Source organism: Asterias rubens, chromosome 2 (genome assembly GCF_902459465.1).
Source record: "Asterias rubens chromosome 2, eAstRub1.3, whole genome shotgun sequence".
Taxonomy (NCBI): domain Eukaryota; kingdom Metazoa; phylum Echinodermata; class Asteroidea; order Forcipulatida; family Asteriidae; genus Asterias; species Asterias rubens.
The window spans coordinates 4,456,253-4,474,244 of record NC_047063.1 but is presented as its reverse complement, the minus strand read 5'-3'; the positions used below and the strand labels follow the sequence as shown (position 1 = coordinate 4,474,244).

General features: G+C 39.1%; 2 protein-coding genes across 9 annotated transcripts in view; both read left to right on the top strand.

The window, feature by feature from the left end:
* LOC117303737 (filamin-A-like) overlaps nucleotides 1-5,980 on the top strand; it is a 120,451-nt gene extending 114,471 nt beyond the window's left edge. For all 8 annotated transcript variants that reach the window (XM_033788060.1, XM_033788077.1, XM_033788084.1 and 5 more), the window contains 5 exons: nucleotides 689-821; nucleotides 1,619-1,795; nucleotides 2,643-2,861; nucleotides 3,406-3,600; nucleotides 4,129-5,980. In XM_033788060.1, coding sequence (XP_033643951.1) covers nucleotides 689-821; nucleotides 1,619-1,795; nucleotides 2,643-2,861; nucleotides 3,406-3,600; nucleotides 4,129-4,316 — 912 coding nt within the window. In that variant the 3' untranslated portion in view covers nucleotides 4,317-5,980. The remainder of the gene's footprint in view (nucleotides 1-688; nucleotides 822-1,618; nucleotides 1,796-2,642; nucleotides 2,862-3,405; nucleotides 3,601-4,128) is intronic.
* Nucleotides 5,981-10,000: 4,020 nt separating this feature from the next.
* On the top strand, nucleotides 10,001-15,003 carry LOC117307424. Its single transcript, XM_033792170.1, has 3 exons — nucleotides 10,001-10,351; nucleotides 11,031-11,467; nucleotides 12,778-15,003. Exons 1-3 carry the CDS (start codon nucleotides 10,001-10,003, stop codon nucleotides 14,987-14,989), a joined length of 3,000 nt encoding a protein of 999 aa, XP_033648061.1. The 3' UTR covers nucleotides 14,990-15,003.
* The last annotated feature ends 2,989 nt before the right edge of the window (nucleotides 15,004-17,992 follow it).

The window sequence follows — 17,992 nt, the reverse complement described above, 5'->3', positions numbered from 1 at the left end:
GGCGAATAGGTTTTCCTATCCGTAACCGCGAATGCCATTTTTTTCTTAACCGGATATCCGCAATGGGCGCGAATACCTATTTATAAACCGGATAGTCCTGTAATTACAACCAAGTCACCGGATATTCTTTAATATCCGAATATCCGCGGATGTCGGGCGACAACTGATAGGAATGTTTTGTCTGAATCCTTATGAAACTTCTATTAAGACAGCATAAAACAGCATAAATTAAGTATTTAACTATGCTCACCTCCGTGAAGAGTTAAAACAATGACATTTCTGACGTAATTTGTTCAAAGATTACGAAAGTTTTCCTTCACGTAGAGTCAATCACGATCAAAAGAAAAGGCAAATCGCCATCTTTAAATTAGATCCGGTTATTTTTATGGATGAACCGAGTGACACTGTCTAAAACTAATATCAATCCGCCCATAAGGTCTCATTCACAAACGAACAGCGCCCTCTAGTGGAAATTGTTTTATTATTTTGTTTTATTATATTTTATTATATATATAGAAAGCGCCCTCTAGCGTCGAAAAAAACTATTCGAATATCTGGTTAATTTCGGATAGTTGGCCAGCGGTAACCGAATACCAAAATTTCACTATTCGGTCAAGGGTTCTATAAGCTCTCGTTGATTGTTTACAGTTTATTGATCAGGAAATGTCTTGTGATTTCATTGGTTCAGGAGAGTGGTCTGAAGGCCAATCAGCCTTGCTCATTCGCTGTGCAACTAAATGGTGCTAAGGGAGATCTTAAAGCTAAAGCTGTAGCGCCCTCTGGTGTTGAGGATGAGTGCACTATCACAGAGATCGATAACGGTAAGCAAAATTGTCCATCACTTTAACCATTTTAAGTCAATTATTCTCTCACAAGAAGCAAGTTGAGATTTTCTGTGCCATGTTCTATCCAAACTATATTTTCTTTGATATGTGTATTTTTAGTTTGTTATTACTAAAGAGAGGTTTGTGGTAACACCATGTGAATATCATTTTGGGTAATGTTGGTTCTGAAAAGAACCGGTGGTTAAGACCCGGTTCTTTTTAGAACCAACACTACTCAAAAAGAGATATTCTCATGGTGTCACCACAAACCTCTCTTAGTTATACGTACTTCCACCATGCAAAGTTTCAAGTCCTATAGACGATGTGACCTCTGACGTCACTCGAAAACCATAACATGATTTGCGCGCATACTGCCGGGCAAAACCTTTGTGTTTTGGCAGCCAGCTAGAAAGTGTACGCAATCTTACCATGACTATGTGTCTTTTTGCCCAGCAAAACATGACGTATAAAGTGTTTTTTCAACAGAGGGCAGTTTGAATGTAAATACATCGTCTATACTTTCTCTACTTTTTATGTATTTTATTATATGTTAAAATGAGTAGGGTTGATTGCCTTAGCTTTCGTTCCAACCGGACCATATTCAGAGACAAACACATGTCCATTTACAACAAAATGAGGGGGAAATCATTAAGGGAAGTGACCTAGAAAAAGAGTTTTTGGAAACAATTGGTTAATTTTTTAATTCACAATCTGTCAGCCATCAAGCAGTTTCAAATAAACCATTTTAATAAATCAATAATAAAATTTCACTGGTACCCTCTATGTCCGCGCAGAGAACTACGCTGTTCGCTTCTTGCCTCGTGAGAACGGAGTCCATCTTATCCATGTCTTCTTCAAGGATGCTCCCATCCCTGGCAGTCCCTTCAGGGTTCGTGTTGGAGGACCTGATGTCATCGGTGACCCAGGCATGGTCCATGCCTACGGCGACGGCTTGGATAAAGGACGAACAGGTACAATCTTGTTTAATATGCCCTGGGAATGTTCAATTTAGAAAAGCAATAATAGTTTGTTTACAATTTCTGTTTTAGGCACTATATACACATGGTACCTTCTCAAGTTCTCAAAATTTCATAAGTACAGAGTACTTAAAAATACAGTTTTATCCCTGAAACAAAAGTATACAAAATAACTATTATCTATTATAATTTGTTTGTATTTGTCAGTTTTCACAGAGAAATAACTAACAGCTTTTAGCTGTAAGCCTCAATGATAAAACTATACTTACATGTAAAACTACAAACTCACACACACGTAAGGGCCAAAGAGTAAGAAGTTGAATACTCAAACAAAACTATGTATACATTTCGGCGAGTTGTGGATTTGTTGATTTCCTGTATATCTCCGTGTCCAGAACATTGATCATGGGGGAATAATTTTGAACAAAAGTTGTGTTTTAAACAAGCTTTGCAGTTGCATTGCAAAAAATCATCCCAACATTTAAATTCAGGCATGCTTTTCTTTCTACTTAAGTCTGTTTTCCGATTTCCATTTTTTTTAAATCTCTAAAAATGTTGGATAAATGACCTGAAAAGTCTCTTAAAGCTTACACCATGTGAACATGCAGGCTAGCCCTTGTTCTCATTTGTTGTTTCTACTTCCCGTAACTTGTTTCCCAAGGTCACGTGCCTGATAAATGAGCATTGATCATGAGAGAATAATTTTGAACTAGGATTTTTTGTTTGACAAAGTTTGCAGTTACATAATAACAAAATCCTCACAAAGTAATAACACACAAGAAAAGAAAGGATGAAACTTTTACATTCTTTGATTGGTGTTGGTGTTTCTAACTAATTTTAGGTGAGCCCGCTGAGTTCATCGTGAACACATGTGGTGCTGGGGCAGGCTCATTGTCTATCACCATCGACGCACCTTCCAAAGTCAAACTGGATGTGCAGGAGATCGGGGAGGGCTATAAATGCATCTATTACCCCACCCAGCCCGGTGATCATCTCATCTCCATCAAGTACGCTGGGGCACACCACATCGGTGGCAGCCCGTTCAAAGCCAAGATCATCGGTAAGTACAAATTCACTGATGGTTTGTGGCAAACTTTCAGTTCCATCCTAAATCTTTTATCTTACTTGTTTTTGCTTTAGAATTGGTTTTTATAATACTTCCATATTTTTTTTTAGACTGAAGCCTGGGGATGTGAATGCAAAGCAAACTTGACCTCACAACTCAAAGTTTGCTCCAAATTGTTTGTTTAGTTCAATATTGTTTTGCATTCGTTATTTGTTGGTAGTTGGTTTGATCAGGTCAATTTTTTTATTCTCGGTGGCAGCAGACTAGGTAAACCCACTGTTCTCTGTAATGTGCGCATGCTCAGAACTGCGTAAACAACGGGGATTTACTTGGTGAATCTGCCACCACCTAGCGATCCAAAGTCTCCCAGTGTTACATTCACATAGGTTGCTTGTATTAAATTATTTAGTTTTGTAATAAAAGAATTTTGATTGATCAGCAAAAGAGCTACTAGTTTGAAAGCTTTAATTCTTTGCAATTATCTTTAACTGTTATCATTTTTCATCATATAAAACAAATCCGATTTTATTTTTGCCAGGCAAAGGAAAGGGACCCGTCAGCCACAAAGTAGAGCAGGCCAACGTGACGGTAGAAACCACCATAAAGACAACACAGACTTCATCCATGCCATGCTTCTCATCAGATGCTTCCAAGTGTACCGCCTCAGGAGCGGGTCTCAAGAAAGCCTTCCTCAGCAAGAAGTCACAGTTCACAGTCAACTGCTCCGAAGGAGGTGGGTGTCAGATTCTCATTTCAGGCTTTTCAGCTCAGGTTTAAACTTGATCTTTTAGAGGCAATAGACCATAATCGAATAACCCCTAAGGGCTGAAATGTGACATACGTGGCTACAACATGTTCGAGAAGCAGGCATGCAAGGGCGCCTTTGGCAGCCAGCCACATCAACCTCAAATGAGTTGGAGAAAATGCACAAAAGATTGATTCAATACACTTACATGTAATAGTGTTAGTCTTGGTGTCATTTGGACACCCTGTGTTTAATTTGCAGCAAATTTTGACACCATTTTAACAAATACCAGCTAAAATTACACTACAAACTCAAAAAACTATGTGTGACGATCATTATTGTTTGTGATTTCATATTTGAATATTTTTGTCTCAACTAAGATGTCGGTAAAAAATTCTTCCTTATACCCATTGTTGCACTTTCAAGAACAAATAAGAAAATTAAATTGTTTGACAAGATGTTGCCATATTTCATGTTTATGTTTGCTATAAAACATCTTCCTTATTTCCATTTCAGGTCAAAACATGCTACTTGTAGGCATTGCTGGTCCCAAGACACCATGTGAAGAAATCATCATCAAGCACATGGGCCGGCAACGATTCACAATCTCATATATACTGAAAGAAACTGGTAACTATAAAATGATCGTCAAGTGGGGGGAGGATCACATACCCGGTAGTCCATTTATGCTCCATTGTTCATAGTTTAATTAACATGAGAACCACCGTGTTACCAGTCGGGGAGGATAATGACAAAAGGGCTTTGGCTTATGGTCTGGTAACATACTTCACAATGTTCTTTTGGAGAGAACTTCCTAAAAGGTACCAGACTGTACTAGCCAATGGCTTATGGTATAGTAACATGCTTCACAATGTTACTTGGAGTTGACTCCCTAAAAGGTACCAGACTATAATAATAGCCAATTCACCATTAAGTTAGTGATGCTGGTACCATGCTCATGTGGTATGTTAATCTAATAGAAGTAAGGAAACCAGTGTTTTATAGTTTAGCCAGGGTAAACATTATATAATAAGCCGGGATCTGAAATTAAGTTCCAGAAAGAAAAGAAAAACAGTCAAAACAGGATGTGTTTGACTGCAGCAAGTTAGCAGGTGCTAAAATCTAAATACTTCTATCTTGCTTGCTGTAGCTAGATGAGACTTGTGCAAGTCTAGGGAACTAGAGTAGTTTTTTTTTCCCAGGAGCCTGTTGTTGAAAGACTAGGTTGAAATGTCATTCAACTGAAGCGTACTAGTCTTCCATAATATTAATAAAGTGCAAAGGGGAGCCATCTCTTGTAGAATTGTATAGTGGGGACGTTTGACGTGGACATTACTGTGTAGATGTAGAAGTGTGAACCATAAATTTTAAAAGAAAAAAAAAGGCGAAAAAAACAAAACAGGAAAAGCTATAAAAATTGAATTATAAAAATACCAATTGGGAGTTGAAAACTAACTAGATGAAAAAAAAGTGACTAATAAATTTTGAAAAATCATGAAAAACGATATGCAATTAATAATATCAAAAAATATAGTAGCTATTAGTATATCAGTTGATAACGAAATTTAATATAATCCGTTTTGTGGGGGAAAGTGTGAGCGATGTTTTAAAAACGTTTAATTTTGTGATTTGTTTATGTTATTGAAGCAACAATGAATCAAATTTGATTTACTTCCCCTATGTAATTTATGCTTTTTAATTAAATACAATTTATGACATTTACAATTAACAACGATAAAAATTAATCTCTTTATCTATGCCTGTTTGTTGAAGGAAAAACAAAATAACCTTATTGTGGGCACGGTTGATGCCACATGGTTGATTTGTTTAGTTGTTTATATATCTGCTTGCAAGGGAGGTATACATTTTAGTTATTGGTGATTTGCTTTTAATTAGAGAATGGACGAACAAATCCATGCAATGCGAGATTGCTTGGGTTAACTAGTACCAAGAGTGCCTTGGTGGACAAACAAGTCGCAACTATTCATAGACTCATTTTTTGAAATATGTATGGTTATAAACTACAATAATAAAAGCATTTTGAAAAGTTTTACAACAATACATAACTGAGTCGATACTGATTAGTAATAATATTGCAAGAAAGAAAAAAAAAAAAAAACAAGAAAAGAAACTAGCAGTGGGTGAAACAAACTATGTATCTGTAATATATTTCTGGTTGTGGTGTGGCTTGAGAAACATTCATGGCTTTAGTCTCGATTCTTATAGAAGTATGAGTAGTGATAGCATTTCCATGGCAACCGCCCTTTATAACATAATATAGTATATTTTGGGCATCTTTCAATAATGCATGACCGTTGGAATTAAGAAGAACGAAACAAGATTTTTTTAAAGTGTTATTGTAAAAAATTAAAAAAAATGCACTAACAAAAGTACTGAAAGCCAGTGATATGGGAATTCTAAAGCAATGTATTGTTCGAGCAAAACTGCCTATTGCTGTTTGATTTTGTTCAAATTGTTCATATACTACTATAGCCTGCTTTTATACTGTAGTTCATGTATTCAGATTTTTTTCCGGGGTATAGAACGAATCATGTCGCAATATGCCAAATTGTTTGGTGTAAACTGAGCATCAGTATAAGCATATTCTATAATCAATGGGAGACTTTCTGGGACGATAGAGGGCAGCAGACTTACCGGGTAAATCCATTGTTCTCAGAATTATGCGCATGTTCAGAACTACGTAAACAATGGAAATTTACCTGGTATGTCTGCTGCCGCCTAGCGTTGGAAAGTCTCCTATTGGTTTTGTGTTTGTTTTTCACCGCTGAATTAAACCTTTGTAGTCTCTAATCAACCCTTATTGTTAATTAGAATAATAATTATGAAAGTATCAACTTATGATTGAGATATTGTTCTCCTACTTATATTGGAACTTGTTAGTCACTCTACAGCTATAAGAAAAACAAGATATTTTTGTTTAATCATAGTAATTATAATGCAACATACATTTGATAGTTATGCGTACAATTGTTACTCATTTTTTATTAATGCTATAGATTCATCGCTAACTGGTTATAGACGCTTGCTTTTTAAGAATATCAGTGTCAAAGTAAATCATTTAAAATAAAATACTAAAACATATTGCCATATTATTACATAAACTGAGGTTTAATCATTCAAATTAAAACCGAAAATAGATGAGTATAGAGCTACAGTTGTTAGTACAAAAGTCTGTGTTTTAGTTTTGTCTTAACATCCATTTTCATTTAAAGTTTCTTTTTTCTATGCAGTGTGAACTGTTTTATGTCACATCATTTTGTTTGTGGCTATCGTGCCTATAATATACGTGGGGAAAAGTTGTGGATTTGATGCCTAACGAATAAGCACTCTCTACTGTGCCTTTTTCTATCTCTAGCACACAATGAGTTTTATATTACTCGTTTTGGTATATCCTAGGTTTTTATTCGAAATCATGGTTGGAGTTTGTATAACAGTTTAAGTGTCATAACCCGACTATGTCGGCAGGCTGTGGGTTTGAACTTAAATGTATATGTATTTTATTTGTTGTTTGTTTGGAAGGGGTTTGTGTCGGTTTACTAATTGCATACAGACAAAATAAACCTTCATTTTGCACAAAATTTAATTCCGCTTCTCGTTTCTCCTGTTTCTTGAGTAAACTGTGCAGGTAATTCTTCATTTTGGATAATACGTATTGGTTTATGTATTAAACACAAATTAAGTATCCCCCTTTTTTTTGGGGGGGGGGGATAGCTTCACTTTCACTGTTCACCTAACACACTGTTATCCACCTCCTCGCATAACATCAGCAAACACTGTGGACGTATGGTGGAATGACTCGCAGAGTTGGTTACCTCCATGGGAGAATGAGAGCAATCTAATAGAAGTATTTATCGATTCAAATGATAGCCGACCAGAAGAGCATTAGTTTTACAAAGTCACAAAATGCAAGCACAATAAAAAGACCCACCTTCACCACTCTTCAAAAACCGGCTCCACATGGAGTAAAGGATAAACCTTCCTCCATGGTTCGAGGAAGAACTTCTTCCAAAAACCGAGTTGATGAGTTGTCTCCGCAAATGTTGCAAATTTGAAGAAAGAGAAAACTTGATCAGTTTTTAAAAACAAAATGGATAAGGGCTCTTATCTATTTATTCATTTGTTATGTTTTACTCAGAAAACGCACACAACAAAATTAGTCTCCGAAAGGGCCCTGAGAATAACCCTCAAAAACATCAAGGAAAATCGAGGATATTGAAAAGCGTACATTAAAAGGAGGAAAATAGACAATAACCTTTAGATAAGTTTCTAGAGAATAAGATGCGGATACCTATTTTAAATCAGTCACCGTGGTCAAGTGGTTAGACTGCACTGGACTTGCAATCACAAGGTTGTGGGTTCGAATCCCCCAGCTAACTGCTGATTTCACAATTACTAGAATAAATACTGTCGTCTAGTTACTGAATCACAATTTCTTGATTTGTGTAATTCATAATGGACATTAAACCAATACATGAGAGATCGAGATTGGCTGCTGCCAGCTTGGTGTTTGTATATCCCTTTGTGATAGTTTGCCGAGTTCCCTTGATGTGAAGATCATGCAAACAAACAAACAAACAAACAAACAAACAAACAAACAAATAAGTAAACTTGGCCTTACCAATTAATTGAAAGGCTTTTGTATTGATATAAATCGCCAACCACTAATATCAAGGGTTATGCATGTTCACCACCAAGTTCACGAAACTGCCAAAATTACTACACCTTGGTGCCTTCACCATAAAAGTGTATGACCATATACATGTGATGAGATAAAAGTCAAGTGGTCCTCAATTATCCAATGGGCGTTTTAAAATGGGGCTCAAACAGGCCAAGCAGTGTGGTTTGGTCCTTATAATACAGGTATTTTAACACTGTCATGGAAGACTGATTGCAAGAAAGGTTAGCGTTCATTGCTCCATGCACTGTCATGTAACCCTTAATTTGATGTTGACAATAGTTATTGTTTAAAGTAATGACTTGCCCCGGTTTAGCCTAGGGGATTAATATTTGCATAACAAAATGTGTGAAGTCGATGATCCGTGAAAAGCTACCCGTGAATTGTAAGACATTCCCTGTTGACCAAGCTTGTTGGGATAAGGGTTGACTATCAGATTTCGTCCCAAGAAAATTCCAAGAAACTAGGAGTCAAAATCAAAATGGAACGATCTGGAATACCACAGTTAGCAGTTAAATCCACCTCTGGAAGTTTGTTGTAAAGAGCAGTATTTTATAAGATCTTCAAAGACATAAACTTGAAGACTGGAGCTGAGGAAGACCACAGAATGCCTGAAGGGTTGGAAGTATGGAAGTACACACGCTAACGCCAGGTCCATGCCAACACTGCATGCTACAATTTCTTGGTAAGGTCATTGTTAAAAGACAGTCAGTATAATCCGTTTCAAAGTTGAGTGTGGGGTGGGCATGTCTCGAAGAACTAGAGCTCACGTTCATGATGAACAATAAATACTAGCTTTAAATGTAATGAAAATCAAGGCACATTTTATATTTCAAAACGAGTTTACTCATATACATGGCAGAATATAGCATTAAGTGGTATTTAAAACTGTTAACTGCTGTTCGCCGAAGGCGCTAGGCATGCTAATTGATAAACAGTGGTTTGTTGTTGTTTTTGTTTTGCGTCTCAATAATTATTAAAGTTACATTATAGAACTCTTTGGCGAAAAATATCTCCGTATCTGGTCGCCATTAATTTTGTTCATTCATTATGAGTTAATATAATGTAATCTCATATTAGATTTTATCTATAGTACCCACAGCACATGAGGCAGTGCGGCTGGTAAAAATGTGTGAAAAGGTGGCGGCCGGTTACGGAAATTATTTCCCTTTTTTGTTTTAAAAGATGTCAGTCGGGAATGTTCTCGGAAAAGTTTCCAATGTTTTTTTTTTCTTCCCAATGTTTTTGGTGACAATGAGGGTGACTTGCATTATTTGTATATCATTCTAAAAATACGTTTTACCATAACCCATTAAAACAAAATTTTGCTTTCAATAATGGGTGCCGAATATGGGCCTTCAATATTATCACCGACGAAAAGGAACAAAACGTTTCAAAGTACATTATTTAAACTCGTTTGACAGTGACTGACATAAAACATAATTAAATAATTAAATTTTCTACCAAATTTGGCGATAAATGAATAACACATCCTAGTCAATTGCGTTTGTGTAAAAGTCAAAAATGAGTCTGGGTAAGTTTAGAAGTCACCATTAGGCCTAAACTAGATTCGGTATCGTTCCGTAATGCGGTTCGTCTTTAATTGTTCTTTTAAGAAAATATAATATCTTAAGGCCTTTGTTTTGCAGAGCGAACTATTGAATGAGACAAGCCAAACATCCCACACCAAGAATGAGTTCATACACCGGAACCACCGGTGAGGGCAGCACCAACCCTTCCTCTGCCTCATGCCAAGCAACCACCCTCTCAACAAACCAACCACCAAACCAAGGCAAGAACACCAACACCATCAAAATAGAGAAGACCGAACAAAATGGCAAGAAACGGAAGCGCGGTAAGCGAGACAGGCTTCCCTCGGACAACCCGACGTCGGCAGACAACAAACCACGGCGGGAGCGCGCCAATTTCAACGCTGCACAGATCGACGCGTTGGAGAGGCTCTTTCACGGCCAGAAGTACCCGGATGGTGACTTGCGAGCAAAGATTGCGTCACGACTTGACATGAACGAAGAACGAGTTCAGGTCAGTAATAATATCTATTCCTATTTTCACATAAAGATATGGATAACTTTCCGTATGGCGCCACCACTTTCATTCACTCATTTTTACAAAAAGAGATATCTCATTGAGGTTAATTAGATACTATATTTATTTCATATCCAATGAAAAAGTGGTGGAGCCATACGGAAACTTTTCCAAAGATATGTCCTGGAACTCAAAGCGTACTCGTTCGAATAATATGTTTTAGTATACCTTTTTGATCACGATTTTTCCAATAACAGTAATCATTGTTAACATTCATTGCGCGTTGCACCCACTCAGTTTGGTTACAATGAGTTTGAATGGAGCAAAATCAAGATGACCGATACCGTGATAAAGGTCTATAAAGTGAAGGGGCTCATGTTAATAAAGTATGCACAAAATGACGCTGGTATTTGTTCCTAATATAGATCCCCTCACATGCCTGGATCTACACGTTGCCCGGGACTAGTTGGCCTTGGTGCTCCTTCAAATGTTTCCCATAGACTTTAAGGTTTTCACAATGAGATTGCCCTGTAGCAAAGTTACATATAATATGGCCAATTGCCTTTTTAAAGATGACATTTTATGTCTGCCCTCTGGTTGGGGGGGGGGGGGGGTAAACAAAACAACAATGAAAGCTGTGTAATCCACAATTATTCTGACTTGTTTGGACTTGCAGATCTGGTTTCAGAATCGACGAGCAAAACACAAGCGTAGCCAGCGTGAAGGCGGTTCGGTTCCCCCGTCGAGCGAGCTTTCTCCCGGCCTAGCATTCGAGTTGCAGCCCCCATCCTCCGTCGATGAATACATACCGCCTCAGCTGGACGAAGAAATGCTCGGCCCTGGGCCGTGCACGGTGCAGGTGCTACCCCATCAGGTCACGGCAGCTGCTCCTCAAACCACTGATCAAATCCCCGGAGTTCTTCAAAAGTGCACAGTGAATGGTGGTCCAGACCTAACGTTCTCCAGAGACAATTATTTTGGACCTCCTCCTGACCAGTCGAATGGTACCAACCATTCTAAGTCAGAGTGGTCTATGGCTGGTAACCGCGATCTCGAAATGTTCAGCCCACTGTCTGTAGATGGGATGCTTTGTAACGCCAACAATATTCACAGGTATGGTGAACTTGATAAGTTAATTTTACTCCAAGGAGGTCCAATAATGTGATCTTTAATTTGTGTAAGCTAGGGATCCAAGGCAAATACTCAAAGCACTTATCGTGTACGTGTTAAAATGTACAGTTTGTGAAGGAATATTTGGGAAGCGGCAGTAGTGATCAATGTGTAAGCAACAATTCTCTGTTTTTGCTTTGGTTGGGGGCGCCCTATAAAATAATGTCCATCTGGAATCATGGTCGACTGGCATGATTTCCTCAACTAAATTTGGCATGTTTAAGTTGTTTTTATTTGTACACTTTTGCAAGGATAACACAAAATGCATACGGCTACCGGTACATTTTTCAAATAAAGAATTCTATGCTTAGAAGTTCTTGTTTATTTGTTTAGAAATAACTTACACCAACATGTAACCATAATAATTGTCCTCTGTGCAGTTATGATAATACTGGAATACCCACACTTTGTCTTGGTTTTATACCTCACAATCCAAAGTAATATCAAACTACAGAGAAAGCCATTTATGGTCGACATTATGAAGTAACTTCACGTTCATTGTGCATTACCAATGTCCCCCATCAAATGAAAAACAATACACACTGACATCCCAGTCGTCAGATAAACTGGGCCCAATTTCATAGAGTTGGTAAGGCAGACTAATTTGCTTAAAAATTCTTTGCTTAGCAGAAATTAACAGGATACCAGTCAGAAATTGTACATGGATTGTGACGTTGCTATTTGGCTGATATTCTCATTCTGGTAAGCATTTGTTTCCTGTGCTTAGCTACCTTTTGTGCTTAAGCAGCTCTTTGAAATTGGGCCCTGAAAGGAACTCAAATAGTATTATTTCAGTACAGAAATTAATCATAGTTTGCGTACTGAGCAATTTCACAACATCCGAGTTATAACAAGACAATGAAACATGGACATCAATTGGTTTCGCTTTAGAGGCCATAATTCTGTGGTTAGATTTGAGAAATTGCAGCATATCATCAGATTTTCTTTTCTCCTGCTCCCACAATACAATCCAACGAAATCGAGACCCGAAGGGGGTCGTCGATTCCCTGTACGATTGCGCAATTGCAGTCGTGTATTTATCTGCCGATACTTCCTATAGCAGTTTAATTATCATTGCCATTCACGTACAGCACGTCTGATAGGATACTCAGTTCAACTCTTTCCTGTTGACCCAGACAGGATGCTGTCTGTACTTTTATTTAGCAAGAGATAGTAGAGAGATGGGTCAAACAGAAAGACAAATAATCCATTAACTTTCCTATATACTTTTTTGTTTTTTTTATCACAAACAGTCAAAGCGTGGGAAAGTTTACCGGATTCGAGCCAGTCGAGTTCCCGCCGTCCACGGTCAATCACCACATGAATGAGACTGACGTGACTGGTCCGCCTGTTAATACTATGTGCCATGTTGATGAGGCTCCATGGAACACTGCGAGTCACCAGAGAAGCGTTGTTCAGATTAACGACAGTAAAACAAACTGTCTCCCTGTGCAACAGCATTCGTTCACCAAGACGGTTCATCATCAGAACCCATCGCAGCATCACAGTGGGGAGACACCTTGCCGTAAGGACAACAAGTGTCTCACTTGCCGGGAGAAACCACCCCCGAATCAGGTCTGCACGGCCTTACCGCCCGGTGAGCGAAACGAACTGGACGAAGCGCTGTACAGATGTGCCGTGGGATCTATATTCGGCATCCGTTCACTGACGCCTCGACCGACTGCTGCTGCTGAGCCTCCCACTAGAACTGCAAACCCATCAGCTGCGGATACCCCATCCATCGTTGCAATTTCAGTTGATGCGACGAAGCTTGCTCAGTCAAAGGCCGCCAAGAATTCCAAAGAGTCTTCGCTCTCATCTCAAAGACGAATGGCTTTGGCGAGGAAGCAGCGACAGCTGGAGGCCGGCTACCTTAGCTCATCCAGTGACTCGTCAACAAGCGACGGCGAGGGAGAAACACTACGAAGACGACGCCGGAAATGTGCCCGTACTGGTGACACCAACGGCTTGCCGCCAAACCGTGTCTGTACAGCCGTCCCATTGCTGGATAGAACTCTACCCCTTCCGTGCCTGACCAAGGACTTGGATCTCGATAGCTACCTTGAAGGGGATAAAACATTGGGTCATGGGGGGGTGGTAGTACCTCCAGGTGGATTCCCATCGTGTATGCCGAGCCCTCTCTCGCCAGACCGTCTGTCGTCTCCTGAACCACGCTCGTCGCCATCGGAACCACCGGAATTTTCTAGCTCTTCCAGCTCGAGTGACCTCTCGGATTTTGAATACATTCCTCCTCCCCCTGCAACATGTCGTAGTTTGCCGTCCACTGTTACGACGGCTTTTACTCCTGGATATGAATTCATAGGTAGGAACAAAGTTGATGGAGATTCGAATTTGCAACGCGGCAGAGAAGGGAAGGCAACTTATATGGCTGCCAATAAACATATTGTGAGCCATAGTCTTCCAAAACAAGATGGCGTTTCTACGGTACGCTGCAGGGTAGGACCACCACAAGCGGACTGTATACAACCACCATCCTGCTCGTATGCAACCGGTGGTCGGGCAGCAGCGCTAGAAAGAACAAACTTTAACAGACATGACGGCATTTTATCCTCCATCCCGCCACCTTTTGCAATGCAACTCAACCCCGCAACGCTATCTTTAAGTGACAATTCCAGCAAGCAAGTACACACCGGCAATGGGGCGTCCTCATCTGCTTGCGACGAGAAAAGGAAAAAACACAACTGCGAAATTCTAACAGAGTCGAGGATTGTTGGTGAAATGTGTAGTAACTCGCCCGATTCGCCGTGGTCTGATTCCGGACTACACTCACCGTACTTCAACCACACGTCACCCCAGACTGATCAGCTGTACCCAAGACTTCCGTCTGATTCTCGCCCTCCTCCGTTCCACCCTCATACCTCACACCCTCGTCATGAAGCACCCTACGAGTCCCAACAAACATTAGCAGTTCCGAATGGCATCAGCCCACATGTGAATCACAACGATGTCGGCTTCACCGGGATGACTTCCAAACATCTCCAGTTTCAACGACACAACCAACCAATCAACTCTCAACCCATCAACTCTCAACCAATCAACTCTCAACCAATCGCGTGCCACTATCCACCAATGACGCAGCACTTTGGGACGCCAATGTACAATCCGCCAATCAGCGTGCACCAAACAACCTACGGAGGAGGAAATGGCGGGGAAAGTTACCGTGAACGTTTGCCAATGAGAAGCTTGGAACGAGCACCAGTTGCAATGGGTGTGCCAATGACACAGAACGGAGCCCAGTTCACTCAGAATGGTTACGGTTTAAACTGCCGTTCGCGGACTCATAGCTACCCCAATTTTCACCCCACACATCCACCGCCAAACAGGTCGTGTATATCTGCAACTGACTCCAGACGTTATAATCCACAGCAGAAACCTGTAGGTGTAATGGGACACAATCAGCCCTTGCCTTTCAGTCGCATGTTTAGTGATACATGCAATTACTAAAAACTTGTTCAAATCGCTTACAGAAACCTTGGCTGCAGCGTATACCATTTGACACCACACGTTTGTAAAAAAAAAAAAGAGCCAAGTAGCCTGCACTTCCTGCGGACACGATTTGTTTACAGCCAAATGAAAGGAAACATAAAAACTTACAATACATGAAGAAAGGATGCCCATTTAAAAACTTGTTCCGCTTTTTTTATTTTTTTATTGTGTGAAATTATGACACCAATAACACTATGTAAAATATCCCATAATGGCCAGTGCAGTATCTTGCCTGCCATAAAGTCTATAGAATTAACAGGAGCAACCCTTTTCTTAACAAAGGTGTCTATAAATTTACCGGTAGGGCCGTTTCCGAAACCATGTCTAAAACTTGCGGCTCCGTCTTCGTCACCATTCACCTGTTTGATGATCCGTGCCGATAGCCGTGATTTCGAAAACCGAGTTGTACCTTTTGTCAACCCCATTGTGCCAACTTTTAAAACGTTTTACTTTGTATATATTAACATTTTTATTGAAATGCAATGCAATTTTTGTGCACAAGCCAAAGTATTTTTTTATACGAGCAAAAGTACAGTTTGTTTTTTTATGTATAAGTTGTGATACACGAAGTGTGGGCCTTTGGAAAATACTGTTTACTGAAAGTGTCCAATGGCTTTAAAGTGCTTTTTAAACACCTTTTTTTAAGTGTACGGTTTTAAAATATGTATGATATATCAGATGGTGTTTTACAAAGGATGTCAGTGTATGCCTATGTGATTGACCTGACAGTGAAGGTATAAGGATGTAAATTAATCCAACTCTTCCATAGATTGATCAATGGCGTCACACTTGCGGATACCTGCAATTGGTAAACACTATTTGCATGCAATAGAACACACAAAACGCAGTGCTGCCAATTCTCACTTATTATTCAGAAATGTCCCTGATAAAGCAATCTTTCAATGTTTGGACGGGAAAAAAATTGAAAATACCCGTGATAATAACCAACTTTTCCACTATTTTGTTTATTGTGGTTCAAAGAACCTCCCTGATTGCAAGATATAAATGTTGGCAGCTCTATAAACGTAACCAGTCCAATAATATATTCTACACTTGGAAAGAGAAAGAAACCAAATTGCATTTTCAAGATGTTCAATTTCTTGGATCATCGTATTTATTTTATGTAATTATTTCAGCACAACTTTGCACAAAGCTAATTAGATTACAGCTAATAATATATAATAATATGTTTTGACATAAATTCTTGAAACATCTTGAGAGTAAAAAACGAAAAATCGATTTTACAAATCACCGAGAGTAATGTCACAAAAGACAAAATGTGCAAATCAGGCAACCAACAGCACTGCATACAAACTGTAGCACAGTACACCTTGCTCAGTCTGCCACCATTATTGTGGTGTTCCCAGTCTGCAAATACGACAGTGAACACCCATTCTCATTATGACCAAAGTGGTACCAGACTATTTTCCCTTCCGCTAACAGTTTGGTCAGTAGAAGAATGGCTCTAACATAAAGATATACATGTACTGCTTTTCACGCAAACAATGTGTACTTTACATTTCAGAGTTGTTGCTTCTTTTGAGATTGCCTGGAACTGGTTGCCCATCATAATGTCTTATGCGACAAGGCCCTTGGATTATTTACTAATACACTTTAAGGCCGTATCAGATTTGGCGGCTGTGGCTATAGTCGTTTCTAAGGCTGTTGCTTAGGACATCCTATATACTTTAATGCATGATATGATGCGGTGATCAAGCCATAGTAGCCAATTCGGAGACAGCCTAAAGGCCGAGTCACACTGCAGCGATAACGAAAACGATACTGACGCAATGTTACCACTTTCTATTGGTTGAATTGCTTCACATAGAATACGCACACGCTCATTCAACCAATAGAAGGCACCCTCTTTGCGACGTGATCGTGATTGTTTTCGTTATTGCTGCAGTGTGACTCTGCTTTACAGTGTGACTCTGCTTTACAGTGTACAAACAACCAGCTAAGCTTCCTTATTATAATAAGCGTAAAGAAGTGTCATATGAGATCCTTTCCATATATACCGTGTACACCGCTAGAAAAATACACCATACAAATGAAAAACTCAAGTACCAGTCTATACTCCGAGGTGTGGAGAAGCACATTACAGCAATTAAGAGCCAATTTGCCAAGTCTGAATTTCTGTGTTGATTGCCTTAAAGTACACAGTGTAAATTGATTAACAATGTTTTACGAGAATAAAAAGTCATTAAATTGAGATACTTTTGCCTCCAGCTCAAAGTTTGATTCTTTTCAAATGTTATCACCAATCAGGGATGGGAGTAATTGCCGACAAAATCATCTGAAACAAGTATCCATCATTTTAGGAGGTATTTTTAAAATGGAGAGGTTTTGCAAGTGAGTGGATACAGATACATGTACAGATTGATAACCGTAGCCATTCACGTCGGCCGCGTGTTGGACTTGGTTCCGCAAACTACAGTATAGGTATGGTTCACTCGAGTGCGCTTGCATTCATCATGAGTGTTTTTCTGACAAACGTGACCGATAGAGACCCCGTGCTTTATACATTAGATTTATCTCATCGTTTTGCTCACCGTGAAACATTCTTTTCAGGTTTCTATGGCACTATTAAATCAGATAAATCAATAGAATATAATGGACGATTAGGCTGGTAATGTTCCTATACAGGTTTTGGTACAAATTTAATGCAAAAATACAATAGAGTTTATGAGAAAAGATAAATAAATGAGTGTTATTCAATGTCTCAAAGAAGTTTCTCTCAGAAGCTAGAAGATCCTTATCATTATTTCTGACTTGTCACAGAAGTTAAGTTGTATAAAATTGATCACTACTTGAGTACTGACTATTATAAAACTAACAGAGTATGGCCAGATTTTGTCAGTAGACTACACATGTCTTGTGAATTCTGAGGTTATAACAATAAACAACAACGATGCATACAAATATTCAGCGTAGAAACCAAGCTATTTTCATGCCTTTGCA